The 18,547-nt window shown below is 50.1% G+C and overlaps 1 protein-coding gene across 4 annotated transcripts in view; it reads left to right on the top strand.

The window, feature by feature from the left end:
• ITGA9 (integrin subunit alpha 9) overlaps nt 1–18,547 on the top strand; it is a 357,217-nt gene that overhangs the window by 47,779 nt on the left and 290,891 nt on the right. For all 4 annotated transcript variants that reach the window (XM_053903994.1, XM_053903996.1, XM_053903995.1 and 1 more), the window contains exons 7-11: nt 2,298–2,383; nt 5,109–5,177; nt 9,695–9,832; nt 12,909–13,014; nt 14,146–14,240. In XM_053903994.1, coding sequence (XP_053759969.1) covers nt 2,298–2,383; nt 5,109–5,177; nt 9,695–9,832; nt 12,909–13,014; nt 14,146–14,240 — 494 coding nt within the window. The remainder of the gene's footprint in view (nt 1–2,297; nt 2,384–5,108; nt 5,178–9,694; nt 9,833–12,908; nt 13,015–14,145; nt 14,241–18,547) is intronic.

The raw sequence follows: 18,547 nt of genomic DNA, 5'->3' as shown, positions 1-18,547 counted from the left end.
AATTAGCATGATGGATGGCAGGGTAATGCTGAAGGTGAACCACAGGCTCAGAAGATTTCTCTTCTGTTCTCAGCTCTTTTAACCTTCTAGAAAGAAGATAGATACAACCAAGAGATAGGCTGTCTTTGTGGGCGCGAAGATTTTATGTGGCTCTTTTCCTTAGTTCATGTCCTGAATGCTATCATTCTGGATATTATTTTCTCTTTTTTTTAAAAAAAATATTTATTTAGAGAGAGTGCAAGCAGGGGAGGGGCATAGAGAGAGAGAGAATCCCAAGCAGACTCTGTGCTGTCAGCACAGAGCCCGACACGGAGCTCAGTCTCATGAACCAAGAGATCATGACCTGAGATGAAATCAGAGGCTGGATGCTTAACTGACTGAGCCATCCAGGTATTCCTGGATACTATTTCTTTGAATTCCTGAGACAACCATATGAGGCAACTATTATTACCCACGTTTTGTAGGCAAAGAAACCGAGGTACAGAAAAGTACGCAACTTGCTAAGATCACGTGGCTTGTAAAGAGCGGAGTGAGGGGCTTAAACCTGTGGTTTCAGAGCCCAGAGTCCCAATGCAGAGCTGCCTCCTGGGCTGTGGAGACAGCACTGACCACTGGTATGGACCCTTCACTCGGCTGGGAGCATCTTGGAGGTAGGGAGTTGGTCTGACGTTTCCAGGACTTGATAGAGTGCTTGGTACACAGCAGGGAGTTCCAGCGTATGTTTGGTAGATTGGAGAGTGGAGAGAAGGCGGCAGAGAGCTTGGTTTGGGTTTGGCTTTAGGGTCTGGGATAGGTCCTTTGAACTTGAGGGCCCATGGCTTCTCCCTGTGTACCAGAGACCCTTGTTGCTGAAAGGCTTTCAAGGGTCACTCGAGGCTTTGCGATCACGCATAATACTCTTAGGTAATGTGGTCAGGCCACATGGTCAATAAGGATTGATCACAATAGGGTATCATCACAAAATCCAAACAGCCTGTGATCACAGCATTAGGGTATAAATGTGAGGACAAGGTTTGGGAATATATGCTAGCTAGAGAATTTTCAGCCTGCTTGTGAAGCAGGAGACATTTAGACTAAGCTCAGACAAATTTTGCCTTGTTTCTAGGCTCCTTTTGCGTCCAAACTCTTCCCTCATCCATCCACCCACCCACCCACTGTCAGCTTCTTTCTGCCTTCTCTTAGGAGGGAGGGTGGCATAGTGGTTACCGGCAAGGGCTTTCGAGATGCACAGATTGGATTTGAATCTTGCCATGTTATCTTGGGCATGTTACTGAATCCCATTTAGTCTCAGTTCCTACCTCTGTAAAAGGGAAGAAATGATCATACCTTCCTCATAGAACTGTGTCATTAAAAGATACTGGTGTCCAAAGACATGCATAGGAATGTTCACAGCAGCTTTATTTGGAGTAAAGCGGGAACAACTGGAAACAGCCCAGGTGCCCAGCAGCGGGAGAATAAAGGTGTTATGACCTATTCATACGGTGGACCATTGCTCGACAATAAAAAGAAACGACTCTTACACTCAGTATGGATGAATGTCACAAGTGTGATGCTAAGTGAGCTTCTAGAACACGTAAACCTAATATATAGTGATAGGAATCCAAATGGTGTCTGCCTGAGGGAGGGCATTGACTTGAGAGGGTAGGAGGGAACCTTCTGGTTAGAGTTCTATGCTTCTGTTCACTCCGGGTGGTGGTCACGTGGCTGTGTACATGGGGCCACTTTCAATGAGTTCTCTACTTCAAGTGTATGTGCTTCACTGTATGAAACTTCTATCTCAAAAAGAAAAAAACAGGGGTGGCTGGGTGGCTCTGTTGGTTAAGCATCCGACTCTTGGTTTCAGCTAAGATCATGATCTCACAGTTCATGAGCTCGAGCCCCACGTTGGGCTCTGCACTGACAGTGTGGAGCCTACTTGGGATTTCTTTCTCCCTCTCTCTCTGCCCCTTCCTGGCTTGTGCTTGCTCTCTCTCTCTCTCAAAAATACATACAAACATTTTTAAAAGAAAGAGAAAAGCAGGTATAAAGTATTTAGCACAGTACCTGCTTTAAAGAGGACCCTCAGAAAACATTCTTTCCTGCCCCTGATGTCTTGGGGAACATGACTTTTTGTGAGATGAGCCATTTCAATGTCAGAAGACTGACAGCTGTTTGTTCCCTGGTGGCTTATGTTCCAAAAATAGCTGGGTCGTAACTGTCCAGATTTAAGGGATGCTTGAGACCCTTTTTTCTCTGGTGGCTCTTTTTCTCCCCTGCCCTCTCTCATCCTCTCCTTGGTTAATGTCCGCCCTTTGCAGGCTACGCAGTGACTGCCGGCTCCTTCTCTCGCCCGTCCACCACCGACGTGGTGGGAGGTGCCCCCCAGGACGAAGGCGTCGGGAAGGTGAGGAGAAAAGTCTGCGCGAGAGCGTGGGGCCAGACCTGAGGGGGAAGCGTGCTGCCCCTGTCGCAGAGGTTTGTCACTTACTCGGTCCGAATGCCCTGCTGGATGGCTGGCAGGTGAAGGGTGACCTCGTGAGTCTCCCGTCGGCCTCCTTCCAACCGCTTTTGCGAGTGTGCCTTGAAAGCTGAATCAGAGAGTGACCGCTGCTCCCAGACCTCGCCCTTCCCGGCCCCTTCTCATCTCGGCTGCGTTCTGCAGCTGACTGCGTGTGGGTGAGATTATCGAGACCGACCGTTGGCACCGTGGCATCCTCCAAGCGAATGGCGTCCAGCGCCCTCCAGCTTCAAACTGTCCACTCTGCCAAGCTCTTTCCAATCTTGGCCTTGACTTAATAGAGCCAAATCTAGTCCTGGGTATCTTTGGGACTTTACTTATCTTGGGGCCCAGGGTCGCGTATTTATTTCCCCAGTGGTTTTTTTTTGTTTTGTTTTGTTTTTAACGTTTATTTTTGAGAGAGAGAGAAGGAGTGCAAGTGAACGGGGGGGGGGGGGGCGGGCAGAGAGAGAGGGAGACACAGAATCCGAAGCAGGCTGCAGGCTCCGAGCTGTCGGCACAGAGCCAGACGTGGGGCTCGAACCCACGAACCACGAGATAGTGACCTGAACTGAAGTCAACACTCAACCGACAGCCACCGAGCGGCCTGTTTCCCTAGTGTTCTAGAGCCAAGACCGGTTCAGCCCAAAGGCTGGACCGGGAATATGTAGGTCACTTTTCCTAAAGGATTTGCCCGGAGTCTAGGAAAGACCTAGACTGGATCTAGGGCTGTCTGAGTCGCTTTGGGAGTCATGGCCTCAGCGGGGCTGAGAATACGAACAACCATGCTTGCTGATTCTTTAGCTCCAGGGTATGGGAAATCTACGTCCAGTAGGTCTATATGAGTCTGGAACCTGCGTTTTTAACAAACTACATTGGGTTCTCTGATAGAAAAGTCTGAACAAAGGAATGATCTTCGGACCTGAGCCCATGGGGTGGACCTAGAATAGAGTCTGGCCATATGTCCGGGGGCTCAGAGAAGTGGGGTCTGGGTTCTAGAGAGGCCCAGATGGGCCAGAACCACTGTTAATTGGAGCCTTGAGCCAGCAGGTCAGTGTGGTCAGCTGACTGGGCTTCACTGATGCATGAGGGTCATTTCTCTGCATGCTCCTGGGCAGGAGTTAGGAGCCTCAGTCCTCATTTCTGGAAGTGTCCCTTCCTCCCTACGAACACTGATGCTGGGGAGAAAGGATCTTTGAAAATGAAACCAGATAAAATGTTAGGGCACTGAGCAGGGCGAGTCGTGCAAGAAGGAAGCAGATCCTTTAAGATCACATGATTCTTCTACATGGTAGAGTGAAGAAGCACCAAGACCTGTCCCCACGCTGCTAATGTCCTTCAGGAAAGAAGCTGCGTGCGTGTGACCAGGCATGTCTGTAATGTTGGCAAAAATGCTTACCTCCTGGTTCGCAGCCATGCAGATGCCTCAGTGCATCCTTTTCTCCCCAGTTACAAGGACTTTTATCTAATCGCATTGTTTTCCTTTCAGGCTTGTGATAGCCTTAAGATAGTTAAGTCTTAGGACGAGAACCGTATTTGTAACTGATAGAGCCAGACAGAGAGAATCTTGTATTCTGTTAACAAAAAAAGAACCTGAAAATGCTTCTTTCAGTCGGATCGTGTGAGAGTTGCTGGGGAAATTGGGCGTAGTTGATAAAGTTGCTGACTGTCCCATTCCCAGGGACACTAGAACAGACCTCTGGTCTGCAGGATTTTGGTGGTTAATCATTTCTGGGGTCAAGGGCACAAGCACATTCTCACTAAGGCGGTGGCTGCTTACGCCACAGGAGTGTCCCTGACCCTAGTTCTCAAGGGACGCTGTTCCCGTAAGATGCGACTTGAGAAAGAACTTCCATAGTCCTGTCACTTGGGAAGTTCCGTATCAGTGATCCTCTTTGTGGTAGAGACCCATGGTATTAATGTGCACACTAAAGGCTCTCAAAGTCCTACAGCAGAGGCATTGATTTAATGTTTAATTCCTTTTTTATAAAAAAATTTTTTTAATGTCTATTTATTTTTGAGAAACAGACAGACCATGGGTGAGGAGGGGCAGAGAGAGAGAGACACAGAATCCGAAGCAGGCTCCAGGCTCTGAGCTGTCAGCACAGAGCCCGATGTGGGGCTCGAACCCAACTGAGCCACCCGGGCGCCCCTAATGTTTAATTCCTATTTCCCCGAGCAGATCTCCCGGCTCTGGTGTTCTATGGAATCACTCTGGAAGACTGCTTTGTCTAAAATTCTCCCTTCCACCCCTCTGTCTTTCAATGCTGTACCTGTGACAGCTCTAACTCCTAGGAAGGAAAGAAATATTTCAAGGAAGAAAATCACTTTATCTAAGAGGTGAATTGTTGACCAGTAATTTGCAAGGTCCTCGGGACTTACTGGGCACGGCTTCCGTAAACGATGCGGTCCAGGAGCAGAGGACGTGAATTCTGCCCAGGATTGAAGGACACTCTTTTCGCAGAGCTGGTAAAATGCAAGGCCCGCTGACTTCCTCATTATCAGCCGACTGAAGCTTGTGATGCCTTGTGCCTGGTTGGCCATTTAAGTAGGACTCTCAGGAGGGTGCTGATAAGTCCCTTCGGTCATCGCTTCCATCCTAACCCAATTTGTTTTTTTTTTCATTCCTTAGGTGTATATTTTTAGAGCTGATCGAAGATCGGGCACCTTGATTAAGATTTTTCAGGCATCAGGTAAAAAGGTGAGGCTCTTGGCCCTAGTGTCGTCTTTTTGCTTGTGGGATGTCATCGTGTGGGAAATCAGTTCACTTTCTAGAAAAGTGGTGGAAGGCCCTATCCACGCCCTAAGTCAGTATGGTGGCTCCACGTGCAGTTGCCTTTATGACCTCGGCACCGTGTGTAACCTGCAGATTGTAGAATTCGTGCTTGTTGCAGGAGACAGGTAGCAAGGTGAGTTTGTACGCGACCAAGTTACATCACAGAGTTTTAAAAGGGTTTTCATAGTCTAGACAGGCATCAGAACTACTGCTCGCTCTGTCTCTGCCTTTTTCTACCTCTCTGCCCCTTCGTCCGCCTGTCTCTTCTATGCCTACACGCTCCACACCCCAGAGAGCTCAGACGCAGTTGACTACGGTGGCAAAAACCCATGATATGGACCCATCAGGCAGATTGTTCTCATTCTCCCTGTGTCACTGGCCCAGGGCCACCCACCCCCTCCCATCCTGAGCCCCGCATCACCATTGCCACAAGGACTGTTGTGATGCACGCAAAGAAGAACCAAAGGAAAGTCACTCAGCAACTTTGAGAACCTCGAAAGAGAAATCGCTTGGGAAGGCTGGCTTGAAATTAGTCCTGGACGAGGTTTGTCTGCCTGTGTCGTTTTTTCCTGGTCCCGGCCCTAATCCTCTCTCCATTCCCTGCGTGCTCCCATTGCACTGTACCATAGTCTGAAATTAAGGCAGGTAGAGAATCCTTTGACTAATAAGCAACATTTTTTATGGGCTTCTCCATCCTGCACACCTTAGTGTGGCTTAGATCAGCAGGACTATTGAGACTGGCTGCTCTTGGGACGCACACATTTGGGCTCGGAGGCCGGGGGATAATTTGGAGGCTTGTCTTGGTAGAAGGCTTTGTGGGCTTCGGGAGGAAGCACAGGACACCTGGGACTTGGGAGGGAGATTCTAGGAGGTGGGAGAACGTGGAAGGTGGTTTTACCTACCACTGCCCTCAATAAAAGTGGGGAGAATGACTGTTTCCTTTGTGGGCGGGCACATGCCCTGGCCCATTTCAGGTCCCCCTGTGGGTTAGACCTGCTTTGCTCCAGGCACCATTACATACTGTGCTGGTGACGAATATTCCCAGTTCCCCAAATCCCACTCACAAGTAGAAATCGGTTTTCAGTTTTTTTTTTAAAAATGTATTTTTTTTTGTTTGTTTTTGTTTTGTAATTTTTTGTTTGTTTCTGATAGAGAGAGAGAGGGAGACAGAATCCGAAGCAGGCTCTGAGCTGACAACAGAGCCCGATGCGGGGCTCGAACTCACGAGTGGCAAGATCATGACTTGAGCTGAGGCTAGATGCTTAACCGATTGAGCCACTTATGTGCCCCCCGCTTTTCTTTTCAATTTTAACAGCCTTAATATGTGTACTTAGTATAGAACTGTCATAATCTTTTCAGTAAAAAAAAAAAAAAAAAATGCATCACTAAGTCAGTTTTGTGAAGAGTTCCCCGAGAACAGCTCTGCACTCCCCTGGGAACTGCACTGGCCTATTATTTTAACATTTCCAAAACCCCAAAGCAACAACACTGGAAAAGGACGGTGAACAATTCAGCAAAAAAGTTTTTCCGAGCACCCCTTACAGTTAGACAAGAAATAACTCCGTGCCATTTGTGGTAGAAAGAGCCCCACAGAGCAAGGAGGGTGTGAATGTTCCTACCATTTTATATTTTTCTTAAAAATAAACGGGTAAGTGTGCCTACTGTGGGAAAGCCAGACCCCCACCCCGCCCATTCATATCTACCTGGGCTTGAAAGCACAACGTTAAAGGACGCCCCACCCCTAGCTTTATTGAGATATACTTGATGTATGGAGCATTGGGTGAGTTTAAGATGTTGAACACAGTGCTTTGGTACATGTGTCTTTTGTGACATCACAGTGTGGTTAGTTAACACATCCGTCCCTTCACGTAACTGCTCTTCTTTAAGGACTCTGAAGTGGCTTGTGGAGCTGCAACACATCTGTCACCCAGTTTTCAGGATCCACCTGTGCCTCTGCACCTGCTGCCTCCGACCCCCCACTCCCAACCACCGCCTGCTGCCTGTGCCCAGGACAGGCCCAGTTAATGCCGGTCATCCTGGCGTTATTAACAGCCTATAACTATGCCCCCCCTCCTTCTCAAAAACCTCCCAGTGCAGATGACAACTTACCTGGTCACCCATCTGTGACTGGTCACGGTCAGGTTTGTGGCCACAGGTTTCAGAGCGGGCGGTGGGAGAGGTAAACATTTGAGAAGCCCCTTGTGCCCACATCCCGAGGACTTTATGACATGGGGTCCCAGGACAGACTGGCCTTCGTGTCTGCTTGGATGTCCTGATGATGTGTTGGGGCTCCCTGGGAGGGGACTGAAGGGCTCCATGGCCATGTCACCTGTCATTTTCGTGAGGGCTCTTCTTGCCCTCACTTTCACCACTCTGGCTTTAGGGCCTTCCCTTTCTGCCTCTCACTCTCCTTCCCATTTCTCTGGTTTCTACCTTGATCCCCACCATCTGCTTCCTGATTTTGAAAAAGACCATTACTCTCTTTATATGTCCTATTCTGCTTCTTTGCCAGAAGAAACCAGGAATTCTAGTCTGACTTCTCCGTTATTTCAGAGGGAAAGGACATGACCGCAGGCTTTCAAGGGATGTCGGTAGCTCTCTACCCCTGTGTCCAGAGTCACACACATGGGGGAGGGTTCCGACTCAGTCCACCACTGGTCCACTTCTGCCTTTGTTCGTCCAGAATTCGGTCAGGCAACCCTATCTCTTGACCTCATCGTAAGAAAAAAAAAATACCCCAAATTCCGGTTTTTATTGGTTGACATCCTTCGAATAGTGCTCCTAAGAAATCACCAATATGTGCTCAATCCAGGTGTTGATTTAGACACATGTCTCCACTTTTCCAGACTGCTGGGAGAGCTCTGATCAAGGAACACCTACCCCAAAGCATACCACTGCCATATAGGAGTTTTACTGAGTTAACGGGGTATCTGAAGTGTTTGTATGTCAAAACTTAGGAAAAGTCACGTACAGGGATTTCTGATTGAACATTGACGAAGATGCCAAGTTAAATAGCCCGTTGGAATGAGAATAACCATTCCCCTGGGGCTCAACCAGGGCGAACAGCCAGGTCCTCCGGGCCTTTCCAGCTTGTTTATTTGTTTGTTTGTTTTACTAAAGTCCAGATAGAGTGATTGGCAAAGCCACGGAATTGGAGCCGGCCGCTTGGTTTCTGCCTGACTCTGAGTTCTCCCCACACCCTTCTCCTTGGGGAATGGCTGGTCGCAGGGTGGGGTGGGTTGAGCACAAGTGGGCCTCGGCGTGTGACTGGGGCAGGGCCCCTGTCCCAGAGTTCACTGCAGGAAGTAGACCGCAGTGCCTTCCGCTGCTCACACTCCCCGGGGCGGCTGCAGCACACCCCAACACTGGAAGAGAATGCTTGTTCCCATCAGCAGAGCTGGAGCCCTTTGATTTGAAAACATTTGTTTTAAAAGAATGGCTTTTTTTTTCTTTCCAACAGAGGTTGCAAACCGGCAGCCTTTGGAAAGAATGCAGCCTATAAATTCTTTTGTTGGGCCTGCCGGTATGTTTGTTTGTTCTTTTTTTTTTATTGTGAACTCGTTGCCCGCGTTCTAAAAGTAGGCACTTCAAATGACATTGTAGACTTTTGGCTTCTCTGGAAAAACGCGAAGGTCGGCCTTCTCGGGGTCAGCCTCCCTCGTGGGGGCAGTGGACTTCGGCTGGGTAGGAGTGGCCTCCTTCGCTGGTTCCAAGCCAGGTGTCCCTTGTCACCCGTCAGCCTACTTGCAGTGTTACTTGTTCTTACACCTGTTATGACACCTTCCTGGATCCCATTGGCATTTGGGTTTGAGGCCCCTGATTTACAGGAATAGGTATTGAATTCAGCTACAATCCGAGACTGGCCAGTGTAACCCGTGTTCCCTTCTCCGTTAAGTAGTTTTGTGAGTTGTACCTTTTTCTGCCACTGGAGTTCACGCCTTCCTGGTTAGCTTTAGCTACGTGCCGGCCTGGGAGAGGGGAACCTAGTTCCCCGTGCAGCATTTATTTTCACGCTTGCCTTGTGTTATGAAATTTCATATTCCCACTCGGTTGGCCCTGTCACGTGTCTGTTATACGAGGCGCTCTTACTATGGTTGTAACCCGTTTCGCAACCTCAGCTTGCACTTTTAAGACCCATACCTTGTTCTCCCCGCACCGGTCCGCGTGTTTTCCGCTTGGTAGGGCTCCCCGCGGAGGGGGGACTCCGAGCCGGTTAGCTTCGCGGTCACGCGGACGGGGGCCCGGCCCCGCTACCGGCAGCCGGGGAAGTCAGGCGCTTCCCCACTTCCCCGGGGCCCTCTGGCCTGTGGGGCAGCACGGCCATCACGGCCTGTGAGGCGCTTGGGAGCAAGTGTTTCTAAAGCAGCGGGCTGGAGGAAAGCGAGGGCCTCCTGTGTGAGGGCAGACACTGAACGCTTTGTTGCGACTCAACTTGGTTGCAGATGGGCTCTTACTTCGGCTCCTCCTTATGCGCAGTTGACCTGAACGCGGACGGCCTCTCTGACCTGCTGGTGGGGGCCCCCATGTTCTCTGAGATCAGGGACGAGGGGCAGGTCACTGTCTACATCAACAGAGGAAATGTGAGTACAGTGCTGGGTGCCAGGTGGACGGGTGTGGGAGAGGGACACATGTCCAGCGAGGAGTGACTGAACAGCCCGCTGGGCTGGGCACTGGGCCCCGTTACCCAGGGGAGGAGAAAAGACCTGCCTCCTGCCATCAGAGAACCCAGCGTTCCATTAATGGAAAGCTATACGCAGCATGATTACTGCAGACGCGCGGGGATTGAGAAAAATGGTAAGGTCTGATGTCTGTTGTTTGATGTTTTTTTTTTTTAATGTTTATTTATTTTGAGAGAGAGAGTACATTCATGCGTGTGAGCGGGGGAGGTGCAGAGAGAGAGAGAGAGAGAGAGAGAGAGAGAATCCCAAGCAGTCTCACAATTTCACAAACCCAAGTCATGACCTGAGCCGAAATCAAGAGTGGGCTGCTTAACCAGCTGAGCCACCCAGGCACCCCTGTTATTTGATTTTGAGTGTTGACCCCGTACCTGAAACCGTTCCTCCTATTTTCTAGAAATGACTTCAGTGTAACGTATGCATGGTGTCAGGGGCCCCCATTTTTCAGGTGAAGCAGCCGAGGCCCAGAGAAGTCAAGTCCACTGCCCCCCATCACACGACTGGAAGCGGTGGGCTGGGACTTGCACCTGGGCCAGCTGCCTCCCTGGCAGTATATAGACACGTGCCCAGGGGGGTAGAGAGGCCTCCTGGAGGGCACAGTGGCTGGGCAGACTCTTAAAGAAGGGGAAGCAGTCAGGCACACAGGCAGGGGTGGGCTGGAGCTCGGCAAGCAGGTTGAGGCGTGGGGCGGCAGGACCCCTTAGTGCAGCGTCGGGGGTCGGGTGGGGGCCGGTGCAGTGGCCAAGGGCTGTGATCCCTATGTCCCTGATTCCGCAGATCCTTGAAAGGGGTGTGAAGGTGTCAGAAAGGTGCCTCTGCCCCTCTGCCGCTGAGTGGAGGGTTGGGGGGACAGGGACGGGGAGGAGGGGGAGCAGTGCACCCGTGGAGGCAGGAGACCAATGAGAGAGCAGACTCTTCAGCATCTAGAATTAAGAATGTTCAACAAGAGAGTGAAATGCATCAATTTTGTGACCAGCAGCCTTTGAGCAAACATGAGAAATTGCTTATGGGCTAATGAGTGAAAAGAGGGATAAAGACTCCCTGTACAAACAACCTTGAAAAATACGCAGGGGCACCTGGGTGGCTCCATCGGGTAAGCAGCCCACTCTTGATTGCGGCTCAGGTCATGATCTCGTGGTTCGTGGATTCAAGCCCCACACTGGGCTCTGTGCTCACAGTGCTGAGCCTGCTTGGGATCCTCTGTCTCCCTCTGTCTCTGCTCCTCCCTCACTTGTATACACGCAAGCTCTCTTTCTCTCTCAAAAAACAGAAACCACCCCCCCCCCCAAAATGTTAAAAGTATGCAAAATACATAGAGGATGTTAACAACAGATCTTTGTAGGTGGTGGGGTTTGGGTAGATTTCTAGCTTTCATTTTATCCAAGGAGCAAGAATGTAATACTTTCATAATAATAATAAAAAAATAATCGGTAAAAATGTACTTTTGAGCAGGGACTCAGATGCTCGTTATCCCAATCGGATAACTAATCCAGTCGGAGGGGGCTGTGGTCTTGAACTGTAGGTGGGCAGATGTCGGAAAGAAAGGACAGCCTTTTGAACAGGAGCCAGCGAGCGTTAGAGCCTTGGGCTATCTTGGATGCTTGTAGACTCTTTGAGAAAGCGAATCGAAAACCTGGGAGCCAAGATAACTTCCTGGCACCTGTGGCCGTGAGGCTTGGCACCTGCGTCCCCATTGTCGTTCTAAGGGAGAGGGACAGGCACGTGTGGGGAGAGGTGAGGTGGTCATGATACAGGTGAGACCATCCGCATTTATTTAGCGGCTGCCCAGCCACGTTTGCAAGAGGATGAAACATTTGTGTAGGTATTAACTTGTCAGGCAGTAAGGTGAGCAGCGCAGCAGCCAGCTGGAGAGTGTCTACACGAGGAATCTTGGAGCAGGATAATGCCCCCCGACACGCGGCACCCATACGTTCCACCCCCTCAACCACTGTATCCTAAATGCCCGGTGGTTGCGCTGAGCGCCGAGATATTCTTCGACCTGTTGAGCCTCTCCCTGTTTGATGAGTGATTACGAAGCAGCACAGAGGAGTGGAAAACACGATGGCTTTGGAGTCCGATGGAACCTGGATCTGGGCTTTTCCCCTTACCAGCCTGTGCGATGTGGAAAAGGAGCTTAAAACGGGTGGCTCAGTTTCCTCATCTGTAAAGTGGGGAGAGTCAGAAGGTGTGATGTGAAGCCAGATACTCCCTGGGCTGGCTTGAGGGTGTGCAGTGGGTCCAGAGTACCTCTGCCCTGGGGCAGGTTTCGAAGTTCTTCCCCCTCAAGATACCAGATTGCGTGTTAATACTCTGATACTGACACGTCCGTGATTTGGAGGCAGAGCGTGTGTCCTCAGGTGGCTTTTGCCGCCACCGGGCACCATTGACTCCCTCCCTCTGTCGGTGGGTGTTCGCTCAGGAAATCCAAATCTGAGCCACACGTGCTGATGGGCCCGGCTGTGTGCACCCCCCACCCCCTGACCAAGACCTACCGGGTGTTGGATTTTCTGAATCATGACGGTCAAGATGACTAACACATGCACCTTGCAAAGCAGCTCTGTAAACTTGCACCGAAAGGCACAGGAGACAAAAAGTAGAGATGTGCTTGCCCGTGTCAAACAATTTTGGGGAGGAGAGGTAAGGGCAGCTAGAGGATGCCGTAGGGACAGGTGTGTAGGTAGGCAGGCAGGTTTATAAAGTGTCAGGACAAGGGGGAGGTGGGGTCATCAGCCAACATGACCCTCTCCTTCCCTCTAAAAGGCATCAGGCTGTGGGAGACCCTCTGGCTGCACAGGTGAAATGGACTCCTTTTGCCATGAGGAGAGAGAAGTTTGGGTGCCCGTGATTATGCCCGGGTGTTTCCCGTTGATGGGAGTGCTTTGGGGGTGGCGTTTGAAGCTCTGGTTTTATTGTGTTTTTTCTTTGTTTTGGTTCTGTTTTTGTTTGTGTTTTCCATTTTGTCCTCCGTCCTGTTTCCCAGGGAGCCCTCGAGGAGCAGCTGGCCCTCAGCGGCGATGGCACCTACAACGCACACTTTGGGGAGAGCATCGCCAGCCTGGGCGACCTTGATGACGATGGCTTCCCGGGTTAGTGAGCTCACACCTGCCCTCTGGCTTCGCCCCGGCAAGGCGTGCTCCTGGGCCCACCTGCCCCTCTTGGGAGGCCCTTATGGGGAGGGGGTGCCCTTTGGAGAAGATGGTCTCTGTGCGGACACTCGGGGCTGGGCTCTGAGCCCACCGTGCTTTGGCTTGTTGCAGACAAGTTTGAACGCGCGCCCTCCTGCCACCAACCTTTCTTGTGTCCGAGGCTCCGCCATGTTGCTGAGTGAGGAGGGAGTTAGACCTTCTCAGCCCCGAGAGCGACAGCGAGGGGACGGATTTGAATGCGTCCGTGCCGGGAGGGTCGGGCTGTGTGTACTGATGTCCACTCTGTCTGGACTGCAGATTCCTTCACGGTCTCTTAGCTTCTCTCTCTGGTCTGTCCGGTGCCTCTGCTAACTGTATATGCGGTAGGCAGACATCGGGACGTGGGGGAGCCGCCTCGCTAGGGGGAGGCTGAGGCGGAAGTCGGGGGGCAGCTCTTGCCTCAGGCCAGACAGCCAGGCTCCTTTGATACCCCTCATGCCCCGGCCAGAGAGGACCTCGGCTTGAGGTCCTGTGGGCGCGTGCCCCTCACCCTTGACCTCGCTTCTGCAAACACATGACTTTTGTTAGAAGCAAAGGGAAGAAAGTCAGGAAGATCTAGGCTTTGTTCCAGGGGTTGTCAGTTTGCGAGGGTAACGTTGATTTTTTTTCTTTCTTTTTCTTTTTTTTGGGGGGGAAGTGAGTGCCATTTTGTGCAAGTCCCTTCTCCAGGAACAGTTGACTCTCTCAGTTATGCAATAACCATGGTCTGTGGAACTCCCCTGTCTGACAGAAATTTGGGTGGGTGGTTTATATTTGCATTTTTTTTTTATTGGATGGGTCCATGATTTTTTTTATGAAAGGATGAGGTCAGAACTTTTCTGGAACTAAACCCTTCTCAGTTTTGATGATTTTCTTCCTACTTTTTTTTTTTTTTTTCCTGCTAAGCAACTGTGGGTCTACTTTAATGTCTGAGCAACCAACAACCAAGAGATTTCTGGTACAGAGGGACCCACGTGAGGGCAGGAATGAGGAAAATTGTCCTTACAGTACTCCACGTGGCTTTCTAATCCATAGCTGTTTTTCTCCCCTCAGATGTGGCCATTGGTGCACCCAAGGAGGATGACTTCTCGGGGGCCGTCTATATCTATCACGGCGACGCTAGTGGGATCGTCCCTCAGTACTCAATGGTAATTGCTGTGAGAATAACATGTGAACTGTTCGTACCTTCATCTGACAAACACATAGGGAACCTGTAGTCCATACCACACCCCGGGGTACAGAGGAAAACACAACACGGTTCCTACCTTCAACCTTCTCACCTTCCAGTGAAAGAGAGAAACAATTGGTATTGCTTATTAAAACTTAAAACCCTATTCAGAGACTCCCGAGTTTGCTCACATTCAGGGATGCATTCTGCCTGTGTGAAAGATTACATCCAAATTCTTGCCCCCAGTTAGAGTTATTTATTGAAGATGAGGAAGAGGCTTGCTGTTTTTTAGTGACTCCTTTATCAACTGTCGGTGCAAGCCAAAGGAATACGCTGTAAAATAGAAACTTTTTAAAAGTTTATTTATTTTTGAGAGAGACAGAGACAGCATGATCGGGGTAGGGGCAGAGAGAGAGAGAGAGAGAGAGAGAGAGAGAGAGAGAGAGAATCCCAAGCAGGCTCCGCACCATCAGCTTAGAGCCTGATTTGGAGCTCAAACTCACAAAATCGCGAGATCATGACCTGAACCGAATGAAACCAAGAGTCGGACACTTAACCGACTGAGCCACCCAGGCATCCCCAAAATAGAATTTTTTTTAATATTTATTTATTTTTGAGACGGGGCGGGGGGGGAGGGGCAGAGAGAGGGAGACACAGAATCTGAAGTAGGCTCCAGGCTCCGAGCTGTCAGCAGAGCCTGACGCGGGGCTCCAACCCATGAACCGTGAGATCATGACCTGAGCCAAACGAAGTTGGACGCTTAACCGACTGAGCCACCTAGGCACCCTGAATTGTAAAATATAATGTAGAGAGACAGTGGTCCGCAGAAGAGGGGGCTTGAAAGCTTTCACGGGGCTGATGGTTGTAACTGGCACTGAAATGAGCTGATCAAAGTTCTGGCCTTGGGCGCCAGACTTGGGAATGTGGAAGTGGTTTGAGTTCTGGTTTTATGCCATATCAGCTGGGTGTTCAATCTTGCTGATGGTGTTAAGCCCAGCCCATGGGAAAAAAGGAAGTCACTCTTTGGACAGAAGCATCGTCAGGGTATTTGTGGATGTCTGTGTCTAGAGTTGGCACAGGCCTGTGTTATTCTCCCAGGGAGTGGGTCAGTGACAGAAAGGGACTGAGCACAAGTCGAGAAATTTCCCATCAGCAAATATTGATCTATTGAGCGCTTTTTATGTGCTCACCACTTCCTACTCCTGCTTCTATTTCCCATCATGAAGAAGCTTGCCTCGTATCTTGATTATCGCCAAGGAAACAGAACTTTTAACGGAGTCATGTTCTCATAAAATGTTCTATAAGTGAGGTGTTAGTGAAGCGTCAAAGCCTGTTCATGTACTAAAGTACCTGAAGGTAAGAAAGAGACTTTACAAGTTGATTTTAAGAGGCAGAGCCCAAGTGTAAGTTCAGTCCTTGCACTCATGATTGTTCTTCATGCAGGAGATACAAGTGAGCTGATTAAGGGTTGAGGGTTGATTTATCGCCAGCTTCCAGCACCCTCTCTGCTGGGGCCGGCCCAGCTCGGTGGCTCCCATAGCAGCAGACACGGAGCACAGAGAGGAGGGACCGCTCTGCCCTATTCTTTTCTTTAGTCCTTGTCGTAGTCCCGTGAGATGGTATCTTTATTTTCCACCTTTTACGAGGGGTCCAGCCCAGGGAGGTGACTTTGCTTGTCCAGGGTCTCCGGCTAGTAAATGGCAGCGTGGCCACTGAAACTTTGCCAGTCTGACTCCCAAACCTTTTATTGTAACCACGCCCTCAACTCCACACTGGAGGAAGGAACACTCAGGGAAGCTCACTTGGAAAACTTAGAAGTAAGGAAACTTATTTTGCTTGTGAGGCCTGCATACTCCAAGGGGCATGGGTTTACCCGGACCACCGTCTTTTCACTAGAAATGATGGCAGTCAATGGTGGCAATAAGCTCATAGGTGACTCAGCCGATGTGGCAGGAGGAAGAGAGCTTTGGGCACGGGTTGGCGGCCACGTCTGTGTGGTGCGGGCTGCTGTAGTCTGAGGTAGAGACCCTCTTCCCGATGTGACGAGCAGAAAGTCATCCAGGGAACCGTGTCCTCGGGCAGTTGCCGGGGTCACTTTCCACGCATCCTCCTGGAAGCTTGTTCCTGGACCTTGGAAGCAAATCATAGAGAGAGGCAACCTGTCAGAGACCCCTGCTTCCCTCCTCCAGTGTTTTGTTTTGTTGCTGGGTGGAATCCCTACAGAGAACTGAAGTACAGATTTTGTGGTTAGCGTGGAGTGCCTTCAGTCGGAAGCAGGGATCAGCAAGCAGCTGGACCCATCCTGCCTTTGTCAGCAGGCTGGCAGGCTCATTAGCTTTGACAAAGAGAAGTGGTTTGGGGCACTTTAAAAAAAAAAAAAAAGGAACGATACAACTCTGCTGATGCTTTTCTAAGCCGCTAATATGTATATGATAAGGTCACTGATTTAAAAGGAAAAAAAAAAATCCTTTAACGACAGATTCTTCAGGGCTGGGGTCCAGACAGAGCAGGCATTGTGCTGGTGAACCGGAGGAAGAAATCAGAAACAGCTCTGGGCAAAGGAGTTGCTTTTCTTTGGCCCAGACTGGTATTATTTCTGCCGGATAAATTGTGAGATCAGGGCTGCACTTTGTCCGCATTACTCTTTAACTCATTCCTCTTTCTTGAGTTCACCATGAAAAGTGTTGATTTTAAGGTACTTGTGTGCCTTTCTCAATTTGAGAGTCCCCTGGGCATGTCATGGCGGCCCGTGTGATCTTTCTCCTGCTAGTAAGGACACTGCACGTAAACCTGGTCGAGCGGAGGTTTTCCAAGGCTCCTGGTTTTCATTTAGGGTTATTAGCACTGAGCAGACTTATCTTCCTGGCTTTATGGCATAATGGCCTGCAGATGTCTGTGGGATAACTTAAGCCTGCATCGCCACCCCCAGATGGACCACCCCTTCGCTCTTCCCCCTCGTCCCAGCCACAACATAGCTTAGAAGGGGAGACCCGGGACCAGCCGCTGCTAGCCTGCTTGGGCTGCGGAGCTGAGACGGTGGCCTTCAAAAAGTGGCTTTGGAGAAAGAGACACACATACGTGTTTGTTTAGACAGAGTCATGTGGGATGAGGAACTCTGCCTGTTAGCAAGAAACATTTCTTCAGTGTGTGCTATGCTGTTGTGATTTGTACATTGATGCTCACGTATTTTCTGTTGGATGGCTTAACTGAAGATGGCAAGTGGAGGGTTACTTGTAGCGATGGGCTCCCGGGAGGGGTCGGGGAAGGTCCCTGGCGTCTCCGTCTGTGGATCCTATGGAAACTCCCTCTCCCCACTCTCATGACTTCTCCGCAGGATGACTCAATAAGGAAAGAGGATATGGAAAGAGAGTCCTTAGAGAGCCCCTGGATATCTGTAAACCTGGTTCTGATAGGGATTTTGCTGTATGGCATGGAAACAAAGCATTTTTCTTATCATCCACAATGAGGGCCCTGGGAGGTTAGCCTCCCAAAAGAGACCGTATAAACAAAGGGAAGAAGGAACACACCAGATCCCAGGGGATGGGACTTTTCTGATTCAGGAAGTGTGATATCTTTTGAGGAACTGTGCCACCCAAACGAATGAAGGGGTTTGGTTGTGTGGTAAAGAGTCCTGAACCAGTGCAGTCCTGTGTGAACATAAGTTGAACATAAGTTGAGTTAACTTAAGTTTACTCATCATTAAGCTGAGTAACAGTACAGATGCCCCTTGGCGGTAGAGCTGTGAACTCCACAGGGCCGCCTTTTAGGGAGGAGGGTGGCTTCCTCTGCTGTTTTGGATTTCCCACCGTTTGTGGTAGGAAGGTTCAGGGCCATGGAGCTCCAGATTTACTAGCTAGAACTGTTTCATCCTGTGTGTGAGGCTCAGGAGCCCGTAGATCTTCTGGTTAACTTGACTGAGTGGCGGTTTCCCTGTGGCCATCTTTTCCAGCTAGATGCACCAGTGGCCTGTCCACTTAGGGAAAGACTAACATGAGCAGAGGGGTGTTCCATGTTTGGTACATGTTTGGGTAGAGAGATCTAAGGAAAACACGTTCTTAGAACTGCAGCCAGCTTGGGGCGCCTGGCTGGCTCATCTGGTTAAGCATCCGGCTTTGGCTCAGGTCACGATCTCATGGTTTGTGAGTCTGAGCCCCACGTCGGGCTCTGTGCTGACAGCTTGGAGCCTGGGGCCTGCTTCCGTCTCTGTGTCTCCCTCTCTCTCTGTCCCTCCCCCGCTTGTGCTCTGCCCCTCTCTCAAAAATAAATAAATATTTAAAGAAAGAAAAA

This window comes from Panthera pardus, unplaced genomic scaffold (assembly GCF_024362965.1).
Source record: "Panthera pardus isolate Hobbes unplaced genomic scaffold, ASM2436296v1 HiC_scaffold_16, whole genome shotgun sequence".
NCBI classification, from domain to species: domain Eukaryota; kingdom Metazoa; phylum Chordata; class Mammalia; order Carnivora; family Felidae; genus Panthera; species Panthera pardus.
Note: the sequence above shows the minus strand (reverse complement) of the source record. Positions and strands in the feature narration are given on the sequence as shown.